Source organism: Eschrichtius robustus, chromosome 11 (assembly GCF_028021215.1).
Source record: "Eschrichtius robustus isolate mEscRob2 chromosome 11, mEscRob2.pri, whole genome shotgun sequence".
Taxonomy (NCBI): domain Eukaryota; kingdom Metazoa; phylum Chordata; class Mammalia; order Artiodactyla; family Eschrichtiidae; genus Eschrichtius; species Eschrichtius robustus.
In genome coordinates, this window is record NC_090834.1 from 85,734,288 (window position 1) to 85,754,581 (window position 20,294).

Here is a 20,294-nt window from a genome sequence, read left to right on the forward strand (position 1 = left end):
GATGGGATTTTGCAAACTATGATACCCAAACTGAAAAGTCAGTCTCCCTTATCTGCCTCTTGCAAATGCCCTTGGCGTCCTTCATATTCTTATAAAGAGAGATTTGTGAGTCTCCAAGGAATGCAAACAAACACACTTTCTCGGAAATAATGCTCTTGAGAGTGAGAGGTACAACAACTTCAACAACTGACTTACAACTTCAACTTACAACAACTTCATCATCATCATCACCCCCATTTTACAGGAAGGGTAAGTACCCAGCCAAAGGCATCATTGCCAGTTCGAGATGGAGCCAGGACCTGGACAGGCACGCTGGCTCTAGGCTCTGTGCTCTTCTGCACCACGCTGTGCTGTGCTTCAAGCAGAGAGAATGGGCTTCAACTTGATGCAGTCATAAAGCCCCAGGCAGTGCGCTCCAGCAGGCCCCTAGGTGAGGGATAAGAAGTAACCCCAGGCCTGCATCAGTCTTCTATCAGCTCTTGGAGGGCGTCAACTTTTCTGCCCCAGAGGCAGGGTGATGAAAAGAACATGGGCTATGGAGTCAGACAGACCTTCCATTTTCCTAGGGAATGATTTTGAACCTTCCATTTTCCTAGGGAAAGTTATTTAACTTTTGGAGCCTCGGTTTCCGATCTAAAAAGTGGGGCTTATGTGACCTTTCCCAGGATTTTGTGAGGATTAGAAACAAAGTATGAGACCCACTCATTAGAGTCACTGGTGACAGAAGGATAGAGAGTGCCTGGTGTCTAAGAGCTATTTCCGATATTTCCTTGGGACAGTCATCCCGGCCCCCATGGAGGCAGTTCACACATATGGATTGGTGAGCCTGGACCGGCCAAAGGAAGCTCTGTCTGAGCCAGTCCACCCCGTAGATTTAGCAGACTGGGTTGCTTCCTGCTCCCACACAATGGAAAGCAATCTTAGTAAGTGCTTAGCTTAATTAGTTTGTGTCCAGACGTGCTCTCAAGGGCTGTGCACGCACACATGTCATCATGATCACCCACCTGTCTCTGGAAAGCCTGTTTTTCCAGAAGTCTGAGCCTAACTGCCTGTACAGTAACCAGATGAAATTTCCATTCAGTCAACTCTCAGTCCAGCTCCCTGCAAATGAGCCTGAAGTCACGACCCTCTTCTGCTGATGTGTCAGGTCAAGGGAGCACGGTTCATCTCCCACGGCACATCTCAGCTACTACGGTCATGGACCACCTCCAGCTCTGGGTGGCCACCCAAGACACTTAATGAGTATTAAAAGTATGAGTCTGAGCTGGAATTCTGTCCTAGAACATTCTCTGTACTCTACTGGTACTGAAATCAAGAATTCTTTGCAGGAATTACACCAAAGGACGCACCATGGGTAGGAAGGAAGGAAGATGTGTCAGAATGCAATCGAACAGACACTGGAATGCAGACTTCCGGGGGGATAGACTGCAGATTCAAGATCATGCTGCTTTTCTTCAATGGCTCTTCCAGAGAAAATAAAAAAGACATAACAGGGTTTTTTCCACCCCGCCCTCTGCCGCCTCCTGGCTGCCACAGCATTCTAGCTGGGGACATCATTAAAAGAACAGCGACGGGGAGATGGTGACTGCTCCTAGGGACAAAAGGGCACGTGCAGGGGTTACTCCGTGACCCACTGGTTTACCCTCTCACTACCACACACACGTCCACAATAGCATCTTCAGCCTCCACTGCACGGTCCCTCTGTTCCTGTAGAAATTACTATGGCCAAAGATGAAATCTTCACTCTCTGAAATCTACAGCCAGATAGATGACAGCGTGATGGAAGGAAAGAGTACACTGAGTGTCTTATCGATCTACCTGCCAGCCCGTGAATGGTGGGTAATAAAAATTTATTGAAAATTAGAAAAAAAAATGTCACTTATTCTGATTCCACTGAAAGGGAGTATTGATGTTGCATATGAAGAAATCCCTCCTTCCCCAGCACTAAACCGTCATCCTCCCAGCCAGCCAACCCTCCAAACAGCACGGATTTAAAAATCTTGCAATTTTATTTGCATATAAAGGCCGCTAGATATAGAATATCACAATCAATTTAAAGAAACAACTGCTTTCCTAAATTTCATTAACAAGAGAACATAAAATAGAATAAAGCTCAACAGCATTTACAATGGGAAAACAGAAATGACTATTAGCGACAATATTTTGTGCTAGCGCAGATTGCATCGACACACAGTGCAAAATGGGGGGTCGGGTAGGGAGAAGGAAGTAAGGAGACGATTCAGGGTATTTAAATATAAAGGACAACTAAGCCTTATTTTAGTCAGCTTCCATTGCATCCATTTAAATCTATACACGCCTGCGACTGTACCTAGAAGTAACTCAAGCTCTTTAAGACCTTGAGTTCTGAGAAAATGTGTCAGCTCCTTCGGACTTCTGATGCCCTGCTTCAAGCACCCCTTTACAGTTGTACTGTCCTTGGCAATATTAAACTCCTAACTTAGTCATAATACACAAAAAATATTTATATATATAAACCCATATTGAAAAGGAGTCTGCACGCTCTTTTTTCTTTTTTTTTACTGCATGAAATACCGGCTCTTGACAGATTCCATTTCCATATTTTTAAAGCTAAAATAATTTAAAAGAAACAAACATACAATGAATCCTTGTATAACCACAATATGGATCTCACTAGCTAAGCCATCCTCTAAAAGAGGGCCGTTTTCTTCCCTCGACACAGCTTTCTTTATAGTGACAGTGTTGAAGAGAAGTCTTTTCCACGCCTACTTTTGTTGAAAAGATTGTTCTAAATCCGGGCCACGTCTGCAAAAAAGAAGCATTCCCAAGAAAAACAACAACAACAACAAAACATCAAAAAATAAAATACTTCAGACAATACTCTTAAACGGTTGTGCAAATCTGGGTGGTTTTTAAAACACTGCCTACCTGTTTTTTCTTTTTTTTTTTTCTTTTTTCTTTTTCCAGCTTAAAGCATATTAAAATAAGACTTTTGTCACCTTTTCAAAAGAAAGCTTGGCTGTCCTTTGGCGAACACTAACAATTTACAATGGCGTGGCCTTTGAGAAAACAGAAGTCATTTTACAAATTCACAACGGTCCTTTGATTCCAAATGGATGACCCATTTAAAAAAAATAAAAATAAAGAAGAAGCACAACCTCTAGCATCATTTGTGTTCCAGCAATTTACAAAAAGAACTCACATGATCTGGAAATAAACAAGGAAGAGAACTAAGTTTATAATTAGAAAAATGGCAGTTTTTAGACCTTCCCTCACATTCCAATTGGGTGTTTGGAGGTTCAGGAACCCTGTGGGTTTGGAAGGTCAAATATAATTGGAGGGTTGGTCGGTTGAAAGCTGACTGTACACGTTGAGGCATTGATGTACGTTGTGTAACCGTCGGTCATAATGCCGTAACCTGTGGAGATAGAGTGTCACACTTACTGTAAAATATACAAATGATAGTGACTCAGTGCAGGGCCATCAGACAAGGGAAACAAAAAGTCTTTGCCAGTGGGCAGTGAGATGAAATTCAGTAGAGCATCCCCCAGGTATTACAGCTTTCAGAAGCTGCCTCCCGATTTTATTTTCTTTTAAGGGAGAATCCTCTACTTCAAAGAAAAGTGATTCTTTTTTCTTTATTTCAACACTAGATTTGTTGGGGGAGAGGCTGTGATTTCTTTACTAGTGAAAATAAAGAAAAAACATTTTTTCCTCTTTTTAAAATATGATTTTCATTTCACAGCCCTTGTATTAACTATTGAGTTCCAGGGAAGAGAATGAGTAACATACAAAACCCCTCAGGGGCAAACACATCCATCATCCAAACCTCAAATGGGCTTCAGGACAGGTGAGAAGGGAAAGAGTATTGCATTGGAGTTGGGAGAGGTGAATGCTTAGCTTCCTTACCTATAAAATAAGCTCTAAACTGCCTCAATGAAAGTTAACAATAAGTGACCTTATCTTACTTGAATTGTGTGGCTTTAATGCTGAGTTCCATTTCATTCAAAAGAATCAGGTAATCAAATGTCCAAGTGATCTGGACACCATAGGACACTGCTTCCTACGCTTACCTGGACACTGGATCAAGCAAAAACACTTCCCATAAGCAGTATAAACCTCTTGTGACCTATTGGAAGAAAACTAAGAAAGTTTCTCTGGGTCTGTGGTACGTATATTCCTTTTATAAGTTTTAACATGTTGAAGTTTCTAGCAGGTTTGCAAATTTGCACATTTCCCTGGATACCTTATTTTGTCTTACAGCCTCTGCAATTAAGTTTGTAATTCTATGTTGGTATCGGGCTTTTATGGCACAGAAAAATATGTCTGTGAAAAAAGAAAATTATCAGGACTTATAGAAATAACTGGTAAGATTTTTTTCTTCCATTTGCTAAAATTTCTCCAAGTAAGCCTGTGGAGAGCTTAATGAAGGTCAACGGAAAAATTTCTTAAGAAAGGAAAAGAAGCATTTCAAATGTGCACTGTTTAGTTCTGGGGTCATAAAGTCTTGTTATCTCTCTCCATCAAGAGGTTGGTATTTGCCCTCTCTCTGCCCTCTTCAGCTGTCTTAAGCGAATAAAAGCAAGACAAAGTTTATTTGAATATGATCTCCTCTCTTTTAAGCAAGTTTATTATTTTGGGGCTTCAGTGGAATTCCCCAATTGTCTGGCTAGTTTAAAGCTAATTAATGATTAAAAAAAAAAAAAGATGAAATGCAAACTTATAGGCACGATGCAGGAATTCAAACCTGATAACTGCTCCCCAGAAATGCTGTTTAGACACCATCTCCCATCCTATTCCCTCCCTCCAGCCCATATCATGCCTTAGAGAAGTGCCCTCCTTTTCAGGGAGTATGGCTTAAAGTCAGGGCAGGATGACATCCACTCTTGGGGAGCCGCCCCCCCGCTACCACTGCTTTCCATCCACTCAGCTCATGCCTGACTTGGAGCAAGATGGACTTTCTCTGGCTTCTGTAGGATTATTTTCAATATGCTGCTTATTACCTGCCTAGCCAGGGAGCCACTGGATTGAGGGCTTTGAAAAGCAAACTTCACTTTTTGCTGTGTCAGGCCTAAACTCCTCACCTGTTGCAGGTTCATAAATAACTCCAGAGAACAGCCGGTAAGCAGGGGCTCGAGTGAATACGGAGGCTGCCTACATACACGCACCCACTGCACACAAATGTCTGTAACCAGGAGAGGCCGGTGCGGCCAGAAAACCTAAGGCCCGCTGAAAGAAGCCTCGGGTCTGTCCCAAGGCCCAGTTACCCCTGGCTTGAAAAAGTCCGGAGAGACAAAACTAGAGCCCTGAAGGTTCCCGTGAGGCTTTCCGGTTCTGTGACCTTGATTCTAGATTACCTGGGAAAGCAGAAAACAGCAACTGGACCAGTTCCCACCTAGGGGAGATTTAATTATGCTGTTTAATCTCAGCCCGAGCTTATAGCACTGATGATTTCTGAGAAGTCTGAAATGGTTTTCTGAGATTAGTAAGGAAATGTCTGCCTGCAAATGTGTGGGTTCTGTCACTTCGGTTCTGTATCTTTCATTGCACATCTGAAGTTATTTTTTAGACAAAGTCTTGTCTTCCTGGGTCTTTGTCTGCATTCCATATGAAACACAATATTTAGGTAGAAGAGGACATGGAAGTTATTTAGTCTAAAATCCAGGCCATTTCTTCTGATGCTCTTAAAGAGAAAATCTGTCCTTTATTCCCTCAGGGCTTCTCTGCAAGCAGTGGTTATCAAACATTCTTCACTGGAGCCCTGAGATTCCAGAAATTGTCTGGGGTTAGTGCTGGGTTTTCCAAAAGGTGGTTTCTTACTCTCCACTCTGCTTAAAAGAGAGCAGCTCCACACAAAACACTTCTCAGCTTTATATATGTGTTTCTCCTAAGATTTCATCTCATGAAAGGGTTCCACTGGGAAAAAGAGTTTGGAAACCACCACGCCAATTACTCCTGGTGTAACTAAGGTCCCCGTTGTGAATGAGATCACGGATAATGACCCAACATGTTGTGAACTCCTTTCTCCCGGTCTTACCTTCATGGATTCCACCAAACACGTGGAGTTTGGGCCGGACTCGCCTCTGGACTGTGTTTAAAAGCTCCACGCAGCCCACTCTCTGAAGCTCCTTTGGAACCCAGTCTCGAAAACCTAAGAGTAAATTGCAATCAATGCTCTTAATTTTCTGTCTCCAGGTAAGGTTTCATTTAGACTTTCAGGAAGCCATAACTCACAGAAGGTTTATTACATGATCTGTAATCCTAGCCTCTCCATTAATGCTCACAATGGCTTTTAAGGAACTTTTCACTCGTCACTTTGTCTTCTTTAGGTTCTTGAATTTTTTTTTGGTTTCCCATTTTTTTTTTTTCTTCCTGTTAATTAACATTTTTTTTCTGTAAGGGATTTGATTTATTCAGCCCTGGGTTTCAACTCTTCATGGGCCCAGTGACATTTATTCCCTACAGTCCCATAAGCTCTCTTTTCCTCTCAATTCAGTTACTTTCTCTTTTTTTTTTATTTTATTGTATCTCTCTTATAGCAGTCTACTTCAAGATGGTTCAAAGAAGAAGGGCTAGGAAGGGCTTCCTGTAAACTGGCCACAAGATACCTTGCTCTCTTTATTTTCTTTTTCTTTTTAAAATTTTTGGCTGAGCCATGCGGCATGTGGGATCTTAGTTCCCCGACCAGGACTCGAACCCGCACCCCCTGCAGTGGAAGCGTGGAGTCTTAACCACTGTACCGCCAGGGAAGTCCCACCTTATTCTCTTTAGACACATCAACTCTTAACCCTTGGTTCCTGATGACCCAAGCTTGGGAGTGCCAAGTTCCTCCTCCAGTCTCCTCTTTAACAATAGTGCAACCACGGTGACCCCGTAGTGGCATGCAGTAAGCTGGGGCTGATTGACTACCTTTATGCAAAAGCCACTTAGTTCTAAGTCTAATGGAAAAAGTCCATAGAAACTGACATCAGTTATAGCAAAAGTCAGCTATCTGAATGATTATGGCCCGGAATGGAATCCAATCACCTCATTGGGATGGGGTATAAAGAAAGCAGATAGGACAAAAGGCTAAATCACAATCAGTGGGAACCCATTCCATAGCTCCAGTAGTTGATTTCTACTATTCAGAAATGATCAGGCAGAAAGGGACAGGCCAGCTTATTCCACTTTGTTTGGCAAACGGTAGAAATGAAGGTTTAGCATCTCTGTAAAGACATGTTGGCTGGTGAGTAGCCAGAAAATATGGGAAATACATCAGATACAAGTAGGGGCCCTATAAAAATCCAACCAGGGATTTCAAAACTTTAATTAGAGGGAAAAATCTCTAATCCACAGTGATTGGCATATTCCCTCATGGATGTGTTTTTCTTGAAGAGGGAAAACATCTCATTTCACGTGCAATCACCTAAGAAAGTGTCTTGCTCGTACCACAGTAGTGAAGTCCCATGTGCCATGGCTCCCTTAGCAGGAGAGAATTCAAGGCCAATCCCCACACCCACCCCCTACCTCCTAGTCCAGAATGTTCACAAGAATCCCAATAACTACACTGATTAAGGTTCAACATTGCCTTATGAAAACTTTGCCTGACATTTTATTTTGGAACTCCGTGATGTAGATCTTACTCTGCTATATGCACAGCCACTCTCTGGATTACTCCATCTTTACTACAAAGAGAGGGATGATAGCCTCTCTATTAAGAGTTCCTGGAATGTCTGAATTCTTTGGGGGCCAGAATTCAGACTTACTGTTACTGCCACTTGCTTTTGTACCAAAATTAATGACTTGATGAAGTCTGTGAATGAACTGTTCTGTTCAAAGTTATATTCCAAATAATACTTCAGGTATGTAAATGTTTCTATGCTGAGGATGCCCAAGTCCCTCACAGTAAACAGCCGAAGGGGGATTAAGCCTGCACCCAACTAGGCTGCTCAGGGAAAGGACCAAGTTGGCTGGGATGTGGTCTCTGTAGGGTCTCACTGTGTAACTCATGCTGAGCAGAATATTTAGCCAGCAATTTAATGATTTGGTTAGTCTCTAATGATTGCAAAATAGGGAAATTAATTAATCATGACTTGATACAGGTTATTGATAAGTACAATCTTGTAAAGTATGGAGGGGGGTAGGATGGGGTAGGGAAAGAGCATGGGGATGGTGATTCTGAAGCTTTGAAAAAAGTCAGGAAGTGCTGATCTTGTGCAAATCTGTACAATTTCCCTGTCTGTAACAGAACTGCCTTCCCTTCTCTTGCTTCCCTCCCACCCCCCATCATGAAAATGTGCCACTGTGGCTCATGCCCTGGTCCTCCCTTCCGTTGTTTCTTTGTGAAACACAGAGCACTTCCCTTGTAAGGGCAGGAAGGCAGCACTAAGCGGCGTGAAGGGGAAAATATCTACAAAGATTAAATTCACATTAGGGGATGCGTGTTAGATTTTTTATTTTTCAGGCCGACAGAGGAGGGAAGTGACATGGATAGTAACCCCAAACCACAGGAAAAAAATGATGAACATCATTTATTTTTGTATTGTTTTCCTCCTCTCTCCAAAGCAAGATGATCACGAAAACTTTTCTAGCCCTGTACATTTAACAGTTTGTTAAGAGGATAGATTTCATGTTATGTGGTTTTTAATATAATTTTTTAAAAGAGAAAACTCTCCTACTAAAAGGGAAACATCTGGATTGCCTGAGCATACCTTAGTTTGACAAGGAAGCCTGCTGGTGTAATAGACACCCAGTAGATGGGAAGATCAAGGTGGTAGTCCTGTTTGAAAAATGTTCTGTGGCTAAACCAAACCACTAACAAGCTCATGAATAATTAGAAGATTATTATATAAATCAAACAATCATCTTCTGACCTATAATCTGGGTGACTGAAGGTAGCTTTGAAACATATTGGCAATCTAAACCTGGATGCAGGTTCACTGTATCTATAAGATGAGTATCTTTAAGTAATATTCAACGTAAGTCCTTACTTAACACCTTAGCTAAAAAAAGAAAAAAAAAGGATTCTTTTCTTGTATAATTAGCTCGATGTTATACTTAAAGATCTCCTAGGTTCCACTATTATATGGAAAAGGAAAATGAACTACTTTGAATGAAAGTTTCCATCATTTCATTACCATTCAAAAGCCCTGTGATTGGGAGGTCTGTGTCTTCCTTCCATTCCCCATCCCCCTCCCTCACTCCAAAGTGAATATAGTTCTTAAAATAAATTATCAAGCTCAAAAGACTGTGGTGCTCTATACTCATTTGATTTCCCCTGACCTGACTAAATCAAAAAATTTAATTTCAAGAACACCTGTAAGCCCAGAAGAACTGCTGAGTTCAATGATCATACTGGGTTTCTTTAAAGACACTGACTTTTCTTTTTGTATTCACTTTTTTTTTTTTTTTTGGAGAAAAATGATTATGACCCTGAAGCATTATTCATTATGCTTGGGGGAAAAAAAGGCATCACGTATGACAAAAGCACACCTTTGCTTCAACTTACCGAGAGGAGGTCCGTGTGTCATGAGTATGTCGATGCCCTCGGGGATAAGGTTCCACTTGTCCAGCAGAGACTGACCTCTGGGCAGGTTAAAGCCCCAACCATTAAACCACGGGGTCCTTTGGGGGAGATAATGCACATGGTATCAGGCCAGCAGAGCCACGTTTCCGCTCTACACTGTTTCTCTCTCGCACATTCCCCCACGGTTTGCATTGCTCTCTTTTCTCTTTTTGACGGTTGGCCCTGGCAGCAGGATGCTTTTTTGTTGACTGCTTCAAAACCAATTCATTTGAAAGCAAGTGTGGAGCCTACAAATTGTTCAACTAGAAAGAGGCACAAGAGCCTTTACAGTGGAGACTTTCCCAGCAGACCTCTATCAAAATCTTAACAATGCTTTGTCTTCCCCCAAATCTCAGTGCTTCCTAAAGATGCCCAGCCCAGATCCGAAGCATGTCCATCCTTCCTGTAGTGCCTCAGGGCTAAGAAATTTCACCAGCCCTCCTTCTTCCTCCCCATCACTGTGGAACGGCTTCACTAGAAAGATTCTTACTGAAATCCTTGGGGAAAAGGACAAGTGCTCTGAAGGCAGAAACCTCCACACATAGGGATGTTCTGAACATCCCGGACTGAGAATGCTGAAAAAATATTGGGCGCGGTGGGGGGGTTGGTTAGAAAGGTGAGAAGGGACACTGAACAAAAAGCCAAAGTGGAACTTTCCTCCGGTCACCAAAGGGAAGATTTCTGGGGACACCCCTGTTCACTCTGGAATCCAATCTCCTGACAGTGAATGTGAGCATTCCACCCTCTCGGGAATTTCTGCTCCAGGAATAAGTTTCTGAGATCGATGCTCTACGTAGAAACGAATGGCGTCTTTGTCCATCCAGTGAGTGTTTCTAACTGGAGCTGAAAACGTCTCTACCATTTATAATAACGGGAGAATGATCCATTTTTCTCTACAGATACTACAGGCTACATCACATCAGAACAAAACAGTGCCCAGTGCTGTCCTATTCCCAAACATCTAGATGTAACCATTATTTTTTGAAACCGACTCTCTTTGTCCTGGAGGAAAATTCCAATTTGCTAGGGCGTACACGTCAAAGACAAGTTGGTCAATATTCTGGCTAAGCCCAACTTTTCCCTTCAGCTTAAGCTGCCCCTTCCACGCCTACTGAGAGAGGTAACCCTGTGTACAAGGGCACCTGGTCTGTCACAGCTAATCAAACAGGGGGCATTATTATTTAAAGCCAATCATGGCCCAGACTAACCAGTGTCTTTCAAGACTCTGCACTCAGAAACACTAACCATCATTCATTTGGTGGTGGGCATGCATAGTCAAGGTCAGAGGTGAAAGGATGGCCCCTGAAAGCCATGTGAAAATCCACCTTACAGGTAAGAACCGCGGTTCCCACTGAGGTGCCTGAGAGAGTAAGTGCCAGAGATAAGAGACTGTGTGGCCTCAGCTAGAAAAAGAGAAACCAAGGAAGTATCTGACTTGGCCCCTAACCACTTTCCAAGTCCCTAAGCCATCCTCAGGAAGCTTACTTGTAATAACAATAGCTATATAACAACAATAATCGTTATTAAAGTTATTATTTATCGAGTGTTTGCTCTATGTCAAGGTACTATTCTAAGTACTTTATTTGTATTGACACACTGAAACCTCACAACCAGCTCATGAGGTGGGTGCTATTATTGACCACATATTACAGATGAGGAAAATGAAGTACAGAGAGGTCAAGTAAATACAGCCAATAAATTGGACATAAACCCAAGCAGTTTGGTTCCAAAACCCAGACTCTTAACCTCCATGCAATTCCCCTTCTTATATACTACCTGAATTAACTCACTACTTGCCCTGAGTGAGCCCCCTCTGTACTCTTTCAAGTTTGAGTGTCTTATTGCTTGAAGCCGAATGAGCACTGAACTAGAATAATACAGCCATAAGGTGCTGAAGTGCACACCAATGGTTTTTGCCTAGCCAGCTCTTTCCGCCTTCTTTTGGTAACAACATTTGAATTTCTTATGGAGTACCTTTCCCTCCCCGACTCAGTACATGTGCTCTGGTAAGGCTGACTCATCCCTGCTCAGAATGAAGCACGTATGGCCTCTCCGTGAGCAGCGATTGGTCTAGGGGTGTGCATATGACCCAAGTTGGGCCAATGAGCGTCATCCTCAGGATTTTGTCGGTGCTACCTAAAGAGAAGTCATAGTTTCCTCTCTTTCCTATCTTGCGAACTACGTAAGCCTGCTACTGCCTGGGAGCTATCTCAGCCACCATGCGGATAGCTTGTGCTTGAGAAGCAAATCACCACAAAGAATGCCAAGCCAAGAAGCAGAGTGCCTTGATGACCTTGTTGGACATGGGGAACCAGCTGTGCCTGAAGCCAATCACATTTTTCTTCCAAGTGTATAAGCCAGCAAAATCCTTTTCTTCTTATTAGCTTGAGTTAGATCCTGTTTCTTGCAACTGAAAGAGTCCTAATATATACAGTTACTGTATTTAGTGTAGAAATGACCTATGTACCTATTGGCAATGATTACCCACCCCCCCAGGATGTCCACGTCCTAATTCCCGGAACCTATAAATATATTACCTTACATGGCAAAGGCGGATTAAAAGTTTGTTTGGGAGCTAATCAGCTGACCTTAAACTAGGGAGATTATCCTGGATTACCTAGGAGGACCCAGTGAAACCACAAGGTCCCTAAAAGTGGAGAAGGGAGGTAGAAGAGGAAATTAAAGAGGTGCAATGTAAGAAGGACTCAACCTGCTGTTGATGGCTTTGAAGAGGAAGGAAGAGGAGCATAAAGCCAAGGAATGTGGGCAGTGTCAAGAAGCTGGAAAAGGTAAGGAGAGAAAACAAATGCTCCCACAGAGCCTCCAGAAAGGAACACAGCCCTGTCGACACCCGGATTTCAGCCCAGTGAGACCCATGTCAGGTTTCTGACCAACAGATTGTGAAGTAATAAATGTGTTGTTTTAGATGAATGGATAAAGAAGATGTGGTATATATACACAATGGAATACTACTCAGCCATAAAAAAGAATAAAATTTTGCCATTTGCAGCAACATGGATGGACTCGGAGGGTCTAATGCTAAGTGAAATAAGTCAGACAGAGAAAGGCAAATACTGTGTGATATCACTTATATGTGGAATCTAAAAAATACAACAAACTAGTGAATATAACAAAAAATAAGCAGACTCACCAGATATAGAGAACAAGCTAGTGGTTACCAGTGGAGAGAGGGAAGGAAGGAAGGGCAATATAGGGGTAGGGGAGTAAGAGGTACAAACTATTAGGTCTAAAATAAGCTACAAGGATATATTGTACAACATGGGGAATATAGCCAATACTTTATAATAACTATAAATGGAATATAACCTTCCAAAATTGTGAACCACTATATTGTATGCCTGTATATATAATATTGTACAGCAACTAAACTTCAATTAAAAAATACATTAAAAAATAAATATATGTTGTTTTATGCCACTAAGTTTGTGGTGATTTGTTACAGCAGCAATAGAAAACTAATTCGGTATCTAAACTGTCTGAACTGGTTATAAAATCCAGGGATTGTGAGTGGCCTGAGTCTCACCTGGTACACAGCATGTGTTCAATCAACACAGCCCTTCCACAGCCACACTGTCTTGCTCAGCTAGGTGCAATGCTTTTGGTTTCCTCTGAGGAAAAGGCAGTGCTCACTTTCTTATCCCAGTCTGTCAGGGATGCACCAGGCATTGTGGGTATGGGGGTGATGCCTTGTAGACCCTTTCAGAGCTTAATGAGTCAACCCTGCTCTCTCTTGCCTTCTAGGACTCCCTGCCTGCAGGATCTTAAACATTTTCATTAGACTCTAAAATAGAGTTTTCCCAGTTTGGGATACCCATCTTTCCCCTTTACTTTACAATAATAACCCTCTTCCAAGATTTGTTTTAAAAGTAAAAAGAAAAAAAAAAAAAAGGCAAGTTCAGAACCCAATGAAGACTCAGTGAGCATTCTGGCACGAGAGAGAGAAAAATAAGCAAAAACATCTGTTTTCCTAGATTTTGCAAACAAGCTTCTGGGCCTATGGTTCCTGTCTGAATGGCGAATAAAGAAGGGTTTGAAAGAGTCCCAAGCACACCCAAGTAGTTGGTACAATGAGGGGCTCTGATTTCACTGCCAGCGTCTGTCTGAGGGCGGTCAGCCCCTGAACCCCGAGCATATCCCAGGGGCTTCCAGAGTCAAAGAACGGGACTTATTTTTTTCACTCTTTCCAGTTTTCCCTCATAGAATTTTCTCTTGGAAACCCACAGCCCTATTCCCCCAGGAAATGCTCAGTTTTACAAGTGGTCTGTAAAAGATTAAGGCAGGTCCATGGTCTAGAGGTCCCTTAAATTTTCTTTGGTTAATGTTAAGCCTGTGACAAAGCCCAGACATTTCCAAGTTAAGGGTAAACTTTGAAAATGTTAGGCTTTTCTTTTGACTCAAACCTGTATGTGCATGAGAGAGAGGTTAAGTTATACGAAAACGAACATTTATGAAATCCCTGATACGTTTTTACGTAGGGGTTTGGTTTTACATAGGCTATTACATTTAACTCCTCATAACAATACTTGGGCTAGGTATTATCAGCTCTGTTTTTAGATAAAAAGCCTGAAGATCAGTGATATCAAGTAATTTGTTCACTTTCCTAGGATTAGTAAGTGGCGGAACCGAGATCTGAACCCAGATCTGCTGGCTGCAAAGCCGGTGTTCTTTCTTTGCACAATGCTGAACTAAAACCTTCCAGCCCAGTTTTGGTTTTGGCTCTCACATACATAAAGTAACAGGGCTGATCCATACGGTCTCTGAGGCTGTGCACTGTGCAACTCCAGAGGGCTCCATGGCATTGTGTGATGGCATTTTCTTAGTGAAAATGCAGTGTGAATTCAACAATGCTGGTACGGCTTCTCTGGGATGCTTTCTGTTCCTCTAGATCCCCTAGATCAGGCCTTTTCCATAACACAGTGACCAGGAAATGGGAAAAGCAGCCCAGTGAGGGGCTCCAGAATTATCCCAGCATGGTGTAATAAATGAGGCATACAGAAATGGGAGACCCATGTGCTAATTTGCATTCTGGCATCAGTTCGCTAATGCACAAGACCCTTGGATAAGAGAAGGTCCTCAGTGGGCCAGTTTCCTCATCTGAGCAAAGAATGAATGGGCGGATGCGATTACGGGAGTTCAGGATTGCTTTTAGGCTGCAGAAATCTTATGCAGAAGCCCCAGACACAAAGCAGGTACGTGCAGGGGTGTTTCTTGCCAGGGGATGGGGAGGAAGGGGCTCGGAACCTGTTCACTCACTCAGCCCCCTCCTCCTTTCTGACCTACGCCTCTGAGCACAGCTGGCAACACCTAACACTTGATAATCTTTCTGTGATCTAGAAATCCCCAAATTCTGTCATTCTGTGCAGGCTATCAATGTTCTGAGTAAATGCTGCGAATTGCTCTCAATGAATTACCTAAATTGCCTGTAAAGGACCAAGTCCACTGTGGGAGAAATAGCTGCACAGAGCAGAGACCGACTGTGTCAGCATCAATGAATAATGCTTTATCCAGTTGAGTTTCAACCTGAAACACGAAACCCCAGCAGTGAGCCCCCCAGGAGTTCACTGGAAAACGTGTGCACAGCCAACCTCCCGAGCCCCACAATGAGTTTTGTTCTGTAGCAGTGGGGAGGCGAGGGGGGAAAGGAGGAGGAGGGAGGAATCCAAGGGAACAATGTCTACTGCCTTGGCCAAGGACTTCATAATTAGCTGTGACTAACAAATGCCACATGGGAACCGACTTGTAAGAAAATGTCCCACAAAGCACCCTATTGCCAGTGGGCCAATCCGAGCCCACGACCTCCCCTCCTAGATAGGGATTAGAAAATCCTGGAAGGAAGGGGAGTACTTCAGCTGCCTGAAGCCAGTGGACCGAAGACTCAGATGGATGGAAGCTGGGGATGCTTTCAAGGCGCCCTCCCCCTTATTCTCAGAATTAGAGGCACTTGGCCTCTCGGGGCTGAGAGTCCAGGGGCAGGTGCTGCGGGAGTTCACATAGGCAGAACTTGTTCCAAACAATGTCAATACAAAACACGTTTGCTCTCTGGAAGCACGTTGAGATTAAATCACTGCAAAGGTCATCTGTGTTTGCTGTACACAATGCTGTGGTGTGGGCGGAAGGGAGCTGCCGGAGCATAAATCCCAGGTTTGGACAGGTGAATGGCCATTCACTCCCCGACCAACTTCGGTGGGGGCTGGGCGCACCCCAGGAAAGCAGGATTTGGAAATGAGCAATTGGTACTTGCTCAGCTCAGATGGGCTACCCAGGTTCACTGCCCTGGTGTTGGTCAGTGCCGACAAGTTCCCCATGGACCCTGGGTCCTGGGCGGACTGCATCACAAAGACTTGGGATTCCTCTGAATACAGTCTCCTGGGTGCCCGCTGCAGGGATTAGGGCTTGGGATTCTGCATGAAAGCTGTGAAGGGGCAAAGTGCAAGCTCACGAACCCCCAGACTTAATTAAAGGGCTGGCGCGTTGGCTGCGCCACTTCAAACTACGAGAGCCTGGGGGTTTTGTAAAAGTTAGCCATTCTTGTTTTGGAGGCAGTGGGTACGAGTATGTATCATGGAGTCAAACAGACCCATGTTCAGTAGGTCTGCTACTTACTGGCTTCTCTGACCCTCAGTCTCGTCATCTTTCAAAAAGAAGCAGAATATCCACCCACGTGGATAAAGTGAGATAATGAGATAATTTATGTAAAACTTTTGGCAGAGAACTGCCATAGAGTATTAATGTGCAGCTTCTAATTTATATATGATGTACATTGGTAGTGTGTGTGTGTGTGTGTGTGTGGGTATACACACACACACACACACACACAAAATTGCTCATGTTATATTTTTTTCTCTCTAGAATTTCTCAAGCTATGGCTCATCAAATCATAGACCCTGCTGCTCCAGACTCTGGAAAAGTCCCCAGTGCATAGGCAAGCATTACTAGATGGCTAGATAGAGCCTGATTTCCTCCGGCTGATTACTTATTAAAAGGCACTTCCTCAGCTCACTTTTGAGTGGAAGTTTTTCAGAAAGGCACTCACTGCCTCGCCTGCCGGCCGGCTCAGTCTTACATAGACAATCCTGTGGAACGTGAGAGCACAGGGTAAAACGGTTAGTCAAGGCTGCTTAGCCGGCAAGAACAGGTGGCTAGATTTTGCCAGGATTTTAAATTGGGGAAGTTCAAGGAAGGGGTTTGCTTTGGGCCCTTGGAATATTTATAATAGGGGGCTCAGAGAAGTTCACTGGAGGAATCGACACACTACTAATTAAAGCCATCACCACCGCCTGGCACCTCTGTGAAGCAAAATTCAGAAACCAGGAGCCGGTTTCCACAATCCCTTTCTTTTCTAAATGGTGGTGCTTCAGAATTGCAACCTCTTCCACACCCGGCACTCCCAGCCGCCATCGGCCCCTCTCCGACTACACATCACACCAGGTCCAAGGGAAGCTAATTTAACCACCGCTGGTTAAAATCACACCGCACTTCACAGTGCCTTTCACATGCCATGAAGCTGTCATGATAATTCTTGATCTCTGGCTCACCTGACAGCTCAGCCCTCCCTTGACTGCAAAGCTTCCCGTCAGTTAGAAATAGCAGTTTCCCTGGCACCAGATGTGTCATCCTGAATATCCAGATGAAAGGCAGACACCTGCCCTGCTCCCCTCCTTGCTTCCCTTTCTCTCCACAGCTCTGGAGATTGTTTAAGAAGCCAGCCTTCTCCCTCCCCAAGTCCCTCCACTTGGAAGCCTGGAAGTTACTCTTCCATGCAATTAAAAGGCTGTCTTGCATTAGCCCACGGAAGAACGTCACATCTTGTGCAGCAAAGAGACGCACATGGTAATTGACATCACTAGGAGAGAGATGCAAAGCTTAACTTCAGGGCAAGATTGACACCTCTGGGCAGCTGCCTGGGAAGCCTGCCTCACCCAAACCAGGACTCAGCTGCCTCCAAAGGGCAGTGCCGGCTTCTCTCACACCAGCTGTCTAGTCCCATCACTTCACTATGGCTTTGTAGCTTGGTCTTTCGTTATAAGGTCCTTGGGATGAAAAGAGATCCTGTTTTGATAAAGGGAAGGCCTGGTCGAATAATGTGGTCTGCTGCCATAGACAGGATAGGAACAAATCATACCCAAGGTAGTCACCTGAGGCCCATGAGCTACAAATAGGGGTTTCATAAACCAAGGCAGCACACACCGCTGTCTTGACAAACATGCCGACAGTGTCCCCATGCAAGTGTCAGAATTAAGCCTCTGTTACCCATTTTCCTCTCTTGCTGGAAAGGAGATGGTGTAGGCAGAGTTTGCTTTAGGAGCCAAGAACAAAAAAAAAAAAAACCACCCTGACCTGTTTTTGAACTTGGTGTGCCCTGAATTATTAAAAATAATGTTACAGCATTTGCCTGGTCCTCCCAAGCATACCTGCCTTTAATCTTATAAACAAGTTCACAGCACGAAGAGAAAGATTTCCAATAGGTTTCCTTCCCATAGGGTTGTGAGGGAGACTATTCCCATCCATCATGCAAAGAGCCTGACAGGGGAGAGGAAGGACCATGGCAGGACTTCCGTCTTGGTGGGCAGGTGAAGTGGACTTGGGGTTATGCCCTGGTGCTTCCAGAAATGGCTCTTTGTTTTGTGGCCGAGGAAATCAGAGGACCAGGTACCAGGGTACCCTGACCAGGATGGGCCTTGATCTGAGCAGCCCTCAATGGGACCTGCATTGATTGATATCTAATCCCCAGCAGGGAGAATTCCTCAAAGAGGGACATCACGGCCAAGTTTGAAAGGAAAAGAAGGCTCAATGGGTGGAGAGGAGTAGAAAAAAGAAAAGCAGTATTCATCTTTTTTTCCACTAACATTTATTGTGGTAAAATATATATAACAAAATTTAATATTCTAACCATTTTAAGTGTATAACTCAGTGGCATTAAGTACTTTCACAATGTTGTACAACCATCACCACTATCCATCTCCTGAACTTTTTCACATCCCTGATAGAAACTCTGTATCCATTGACAATAGCTCCCCATCTCTCCCTCCCCTCAGCCCCTGGCAACCACCATTCTTTTTTTTTTTTTAATTAATTAATTCATTAATTAATTTATTTTTGGCTGTGTTTCTGTGCGAGGGCTTTCTCTAGTTGCGGCAAGCGGGGGCCACTCTTCATCGCGGTGCGTGGGTCTTTCACTATCGTGGCCTCTCTTGTTGCGGAGCACAGGCTCCAGACGCGCAGGCTCAGTAGTTGTGGCTCACGGGCCTAGTTGCTCCGCGGCATGTGGGATCTTCCCAGACCAGGGCTTGAACCCGTGTCCCTTGCATTAGCAGGCAGATTCTCAACCACTGCGCCACCAGGGAAGCCCTCTATTTTCTGTCTCCATAAATATGACCACTACAGGTACCCCATGTAAGTGGAATCTTACCAGATTTGTTCTTTTGGGTCTGGCTTATTTTGCTTAGCATAATATGCTCAAGATTCATCTATGCTGTAACATGTATCAGAAATTCATTCCTTTTTGTGGCTGAAAAATATGCCACTGTATTCCACTGTACGGGTATACAACATTCACTTTTTTTTTCATCTAAGGTTTCTGTAAGTCTAGGATGTCATAAGGCGTCATGGAAGATGAGTCTGAGTCCCTTCCTTCAGGAGGTACACAGGTACTGGGTTGAAAGCTCAGAGGATGGGATCAGTATGGTCCTTCTGGGGCATTTAATCATTCCACAGACATGACCTGGATGCCTGTTATGAGCCGGGTTCTAGCAAGGTCGTTGCTAGGAATACAAAATTGAATACAGTTTCCAGGATAAACCCACAGCTCACCATTTCATAGGTAAAGTTGCCCTGGACAGAAGTCTTTAAATGCTGGCCTTCATTCCAAAATAACCTAATTTCCAAAGAGCTTGGGGAACATCAAAATGATCTGAGAATGAATCCAGCAATTCCAAGTGCAGACTGGATAGGAGGTGACCTGGGGCACAGCCGGCAGGACTCTGCGGGGGGAGGTCTCCTTCCACGTCCTCCTGCACACTCCTTGAGAAAGCTCTTCAGCCAACACCAGGACCATGAAACACAGAACCACATCCTACTAGAGAATAAGCCTGCGAGGGCAGCGTGCGTCACATGCCTGGCTGGCTCTAAAGTGTGGGACAAACAGGACAGGGCAGGAGGCAGGAAGATTGCCAGGTACTCAGCAAACTCAGCAGAGAGCACCTGCCCCCCACCCCTACCCTGTAGACATGTCACAGAAACCTAGCCAGAAGACAGTATTTTTCTAACTTAGATTTCCCAAAAGAGTAAGGAAAAGAGGAAAGGTGGGTTCAGGGTTAGCTGGATTTGATCTTGTTACACAGTGAACTCTTAAGAATTGATGTTAACAGCGGGGATGGACTGATAAAATCTCTGCCCTGAAATAGGGGATAATACAATATTTTATTATGTTTTGTTTAGTTTAGAATGTGCCTGTGTTGAGCGTGTGTTGTCACACATTTATTTTGCTAATGCTGGTTTCTTTCTATACAATTTCATATTTGGGGGGACCAGGGGGAGGACTGCAATGGTAAGAAAGCCTGCTCCTGAAAAGATAGACCCAAAGAGAATAAGTGCTAAGTGGACCATAAAATACTAGGCAGCCAGTCATTAAACGTAACAAGGAAGACTGGAAGTTCAATGACTCTGGCCTGGTTCACCACCGTGTCCCTAGCACTTGGCACAGAGCAGATGCTTAAGTATTTGTCAGTTGAACTGACTAAGAGTGAGTGTT

General features: G+C 43.8%; 1 protein-coding gene across 1 annotated transcript in view; it reads right to left on the reverse strand.

Annotated features, from left to right (window-relative positions):
* Positions 1-3,143: 3,143 nt before the first annotated feature.
* The window catches only part of MPPED2 (metallophosphoesterase domain containing 2), a 166,057-nt gene continuing 148,906 nt past the window's right edge, over positions 3,144-20,294 (reverse strand). Inside the window, exons 4-6 of the mRNA XM_068555443.1 lie at positions 9,467-9,582; positions 6,017-6,130; positions 3,144-3,397 (exon numbers count right to left, since the gene is read on the reverse strand). Of these exons, the coding sequence (XP_068411544.1) occupies positions 3,279-3,397; positions 6,017-6,130; positions 9,467-9,582 (349 nt within the window). The 3' untranslated portion in view covers positions 3,144-3,278. The remainder of the gene's footprint in view (positions 3,398-6,016; positions 6,131-9,466; positions 9,583-20,294) is intronic.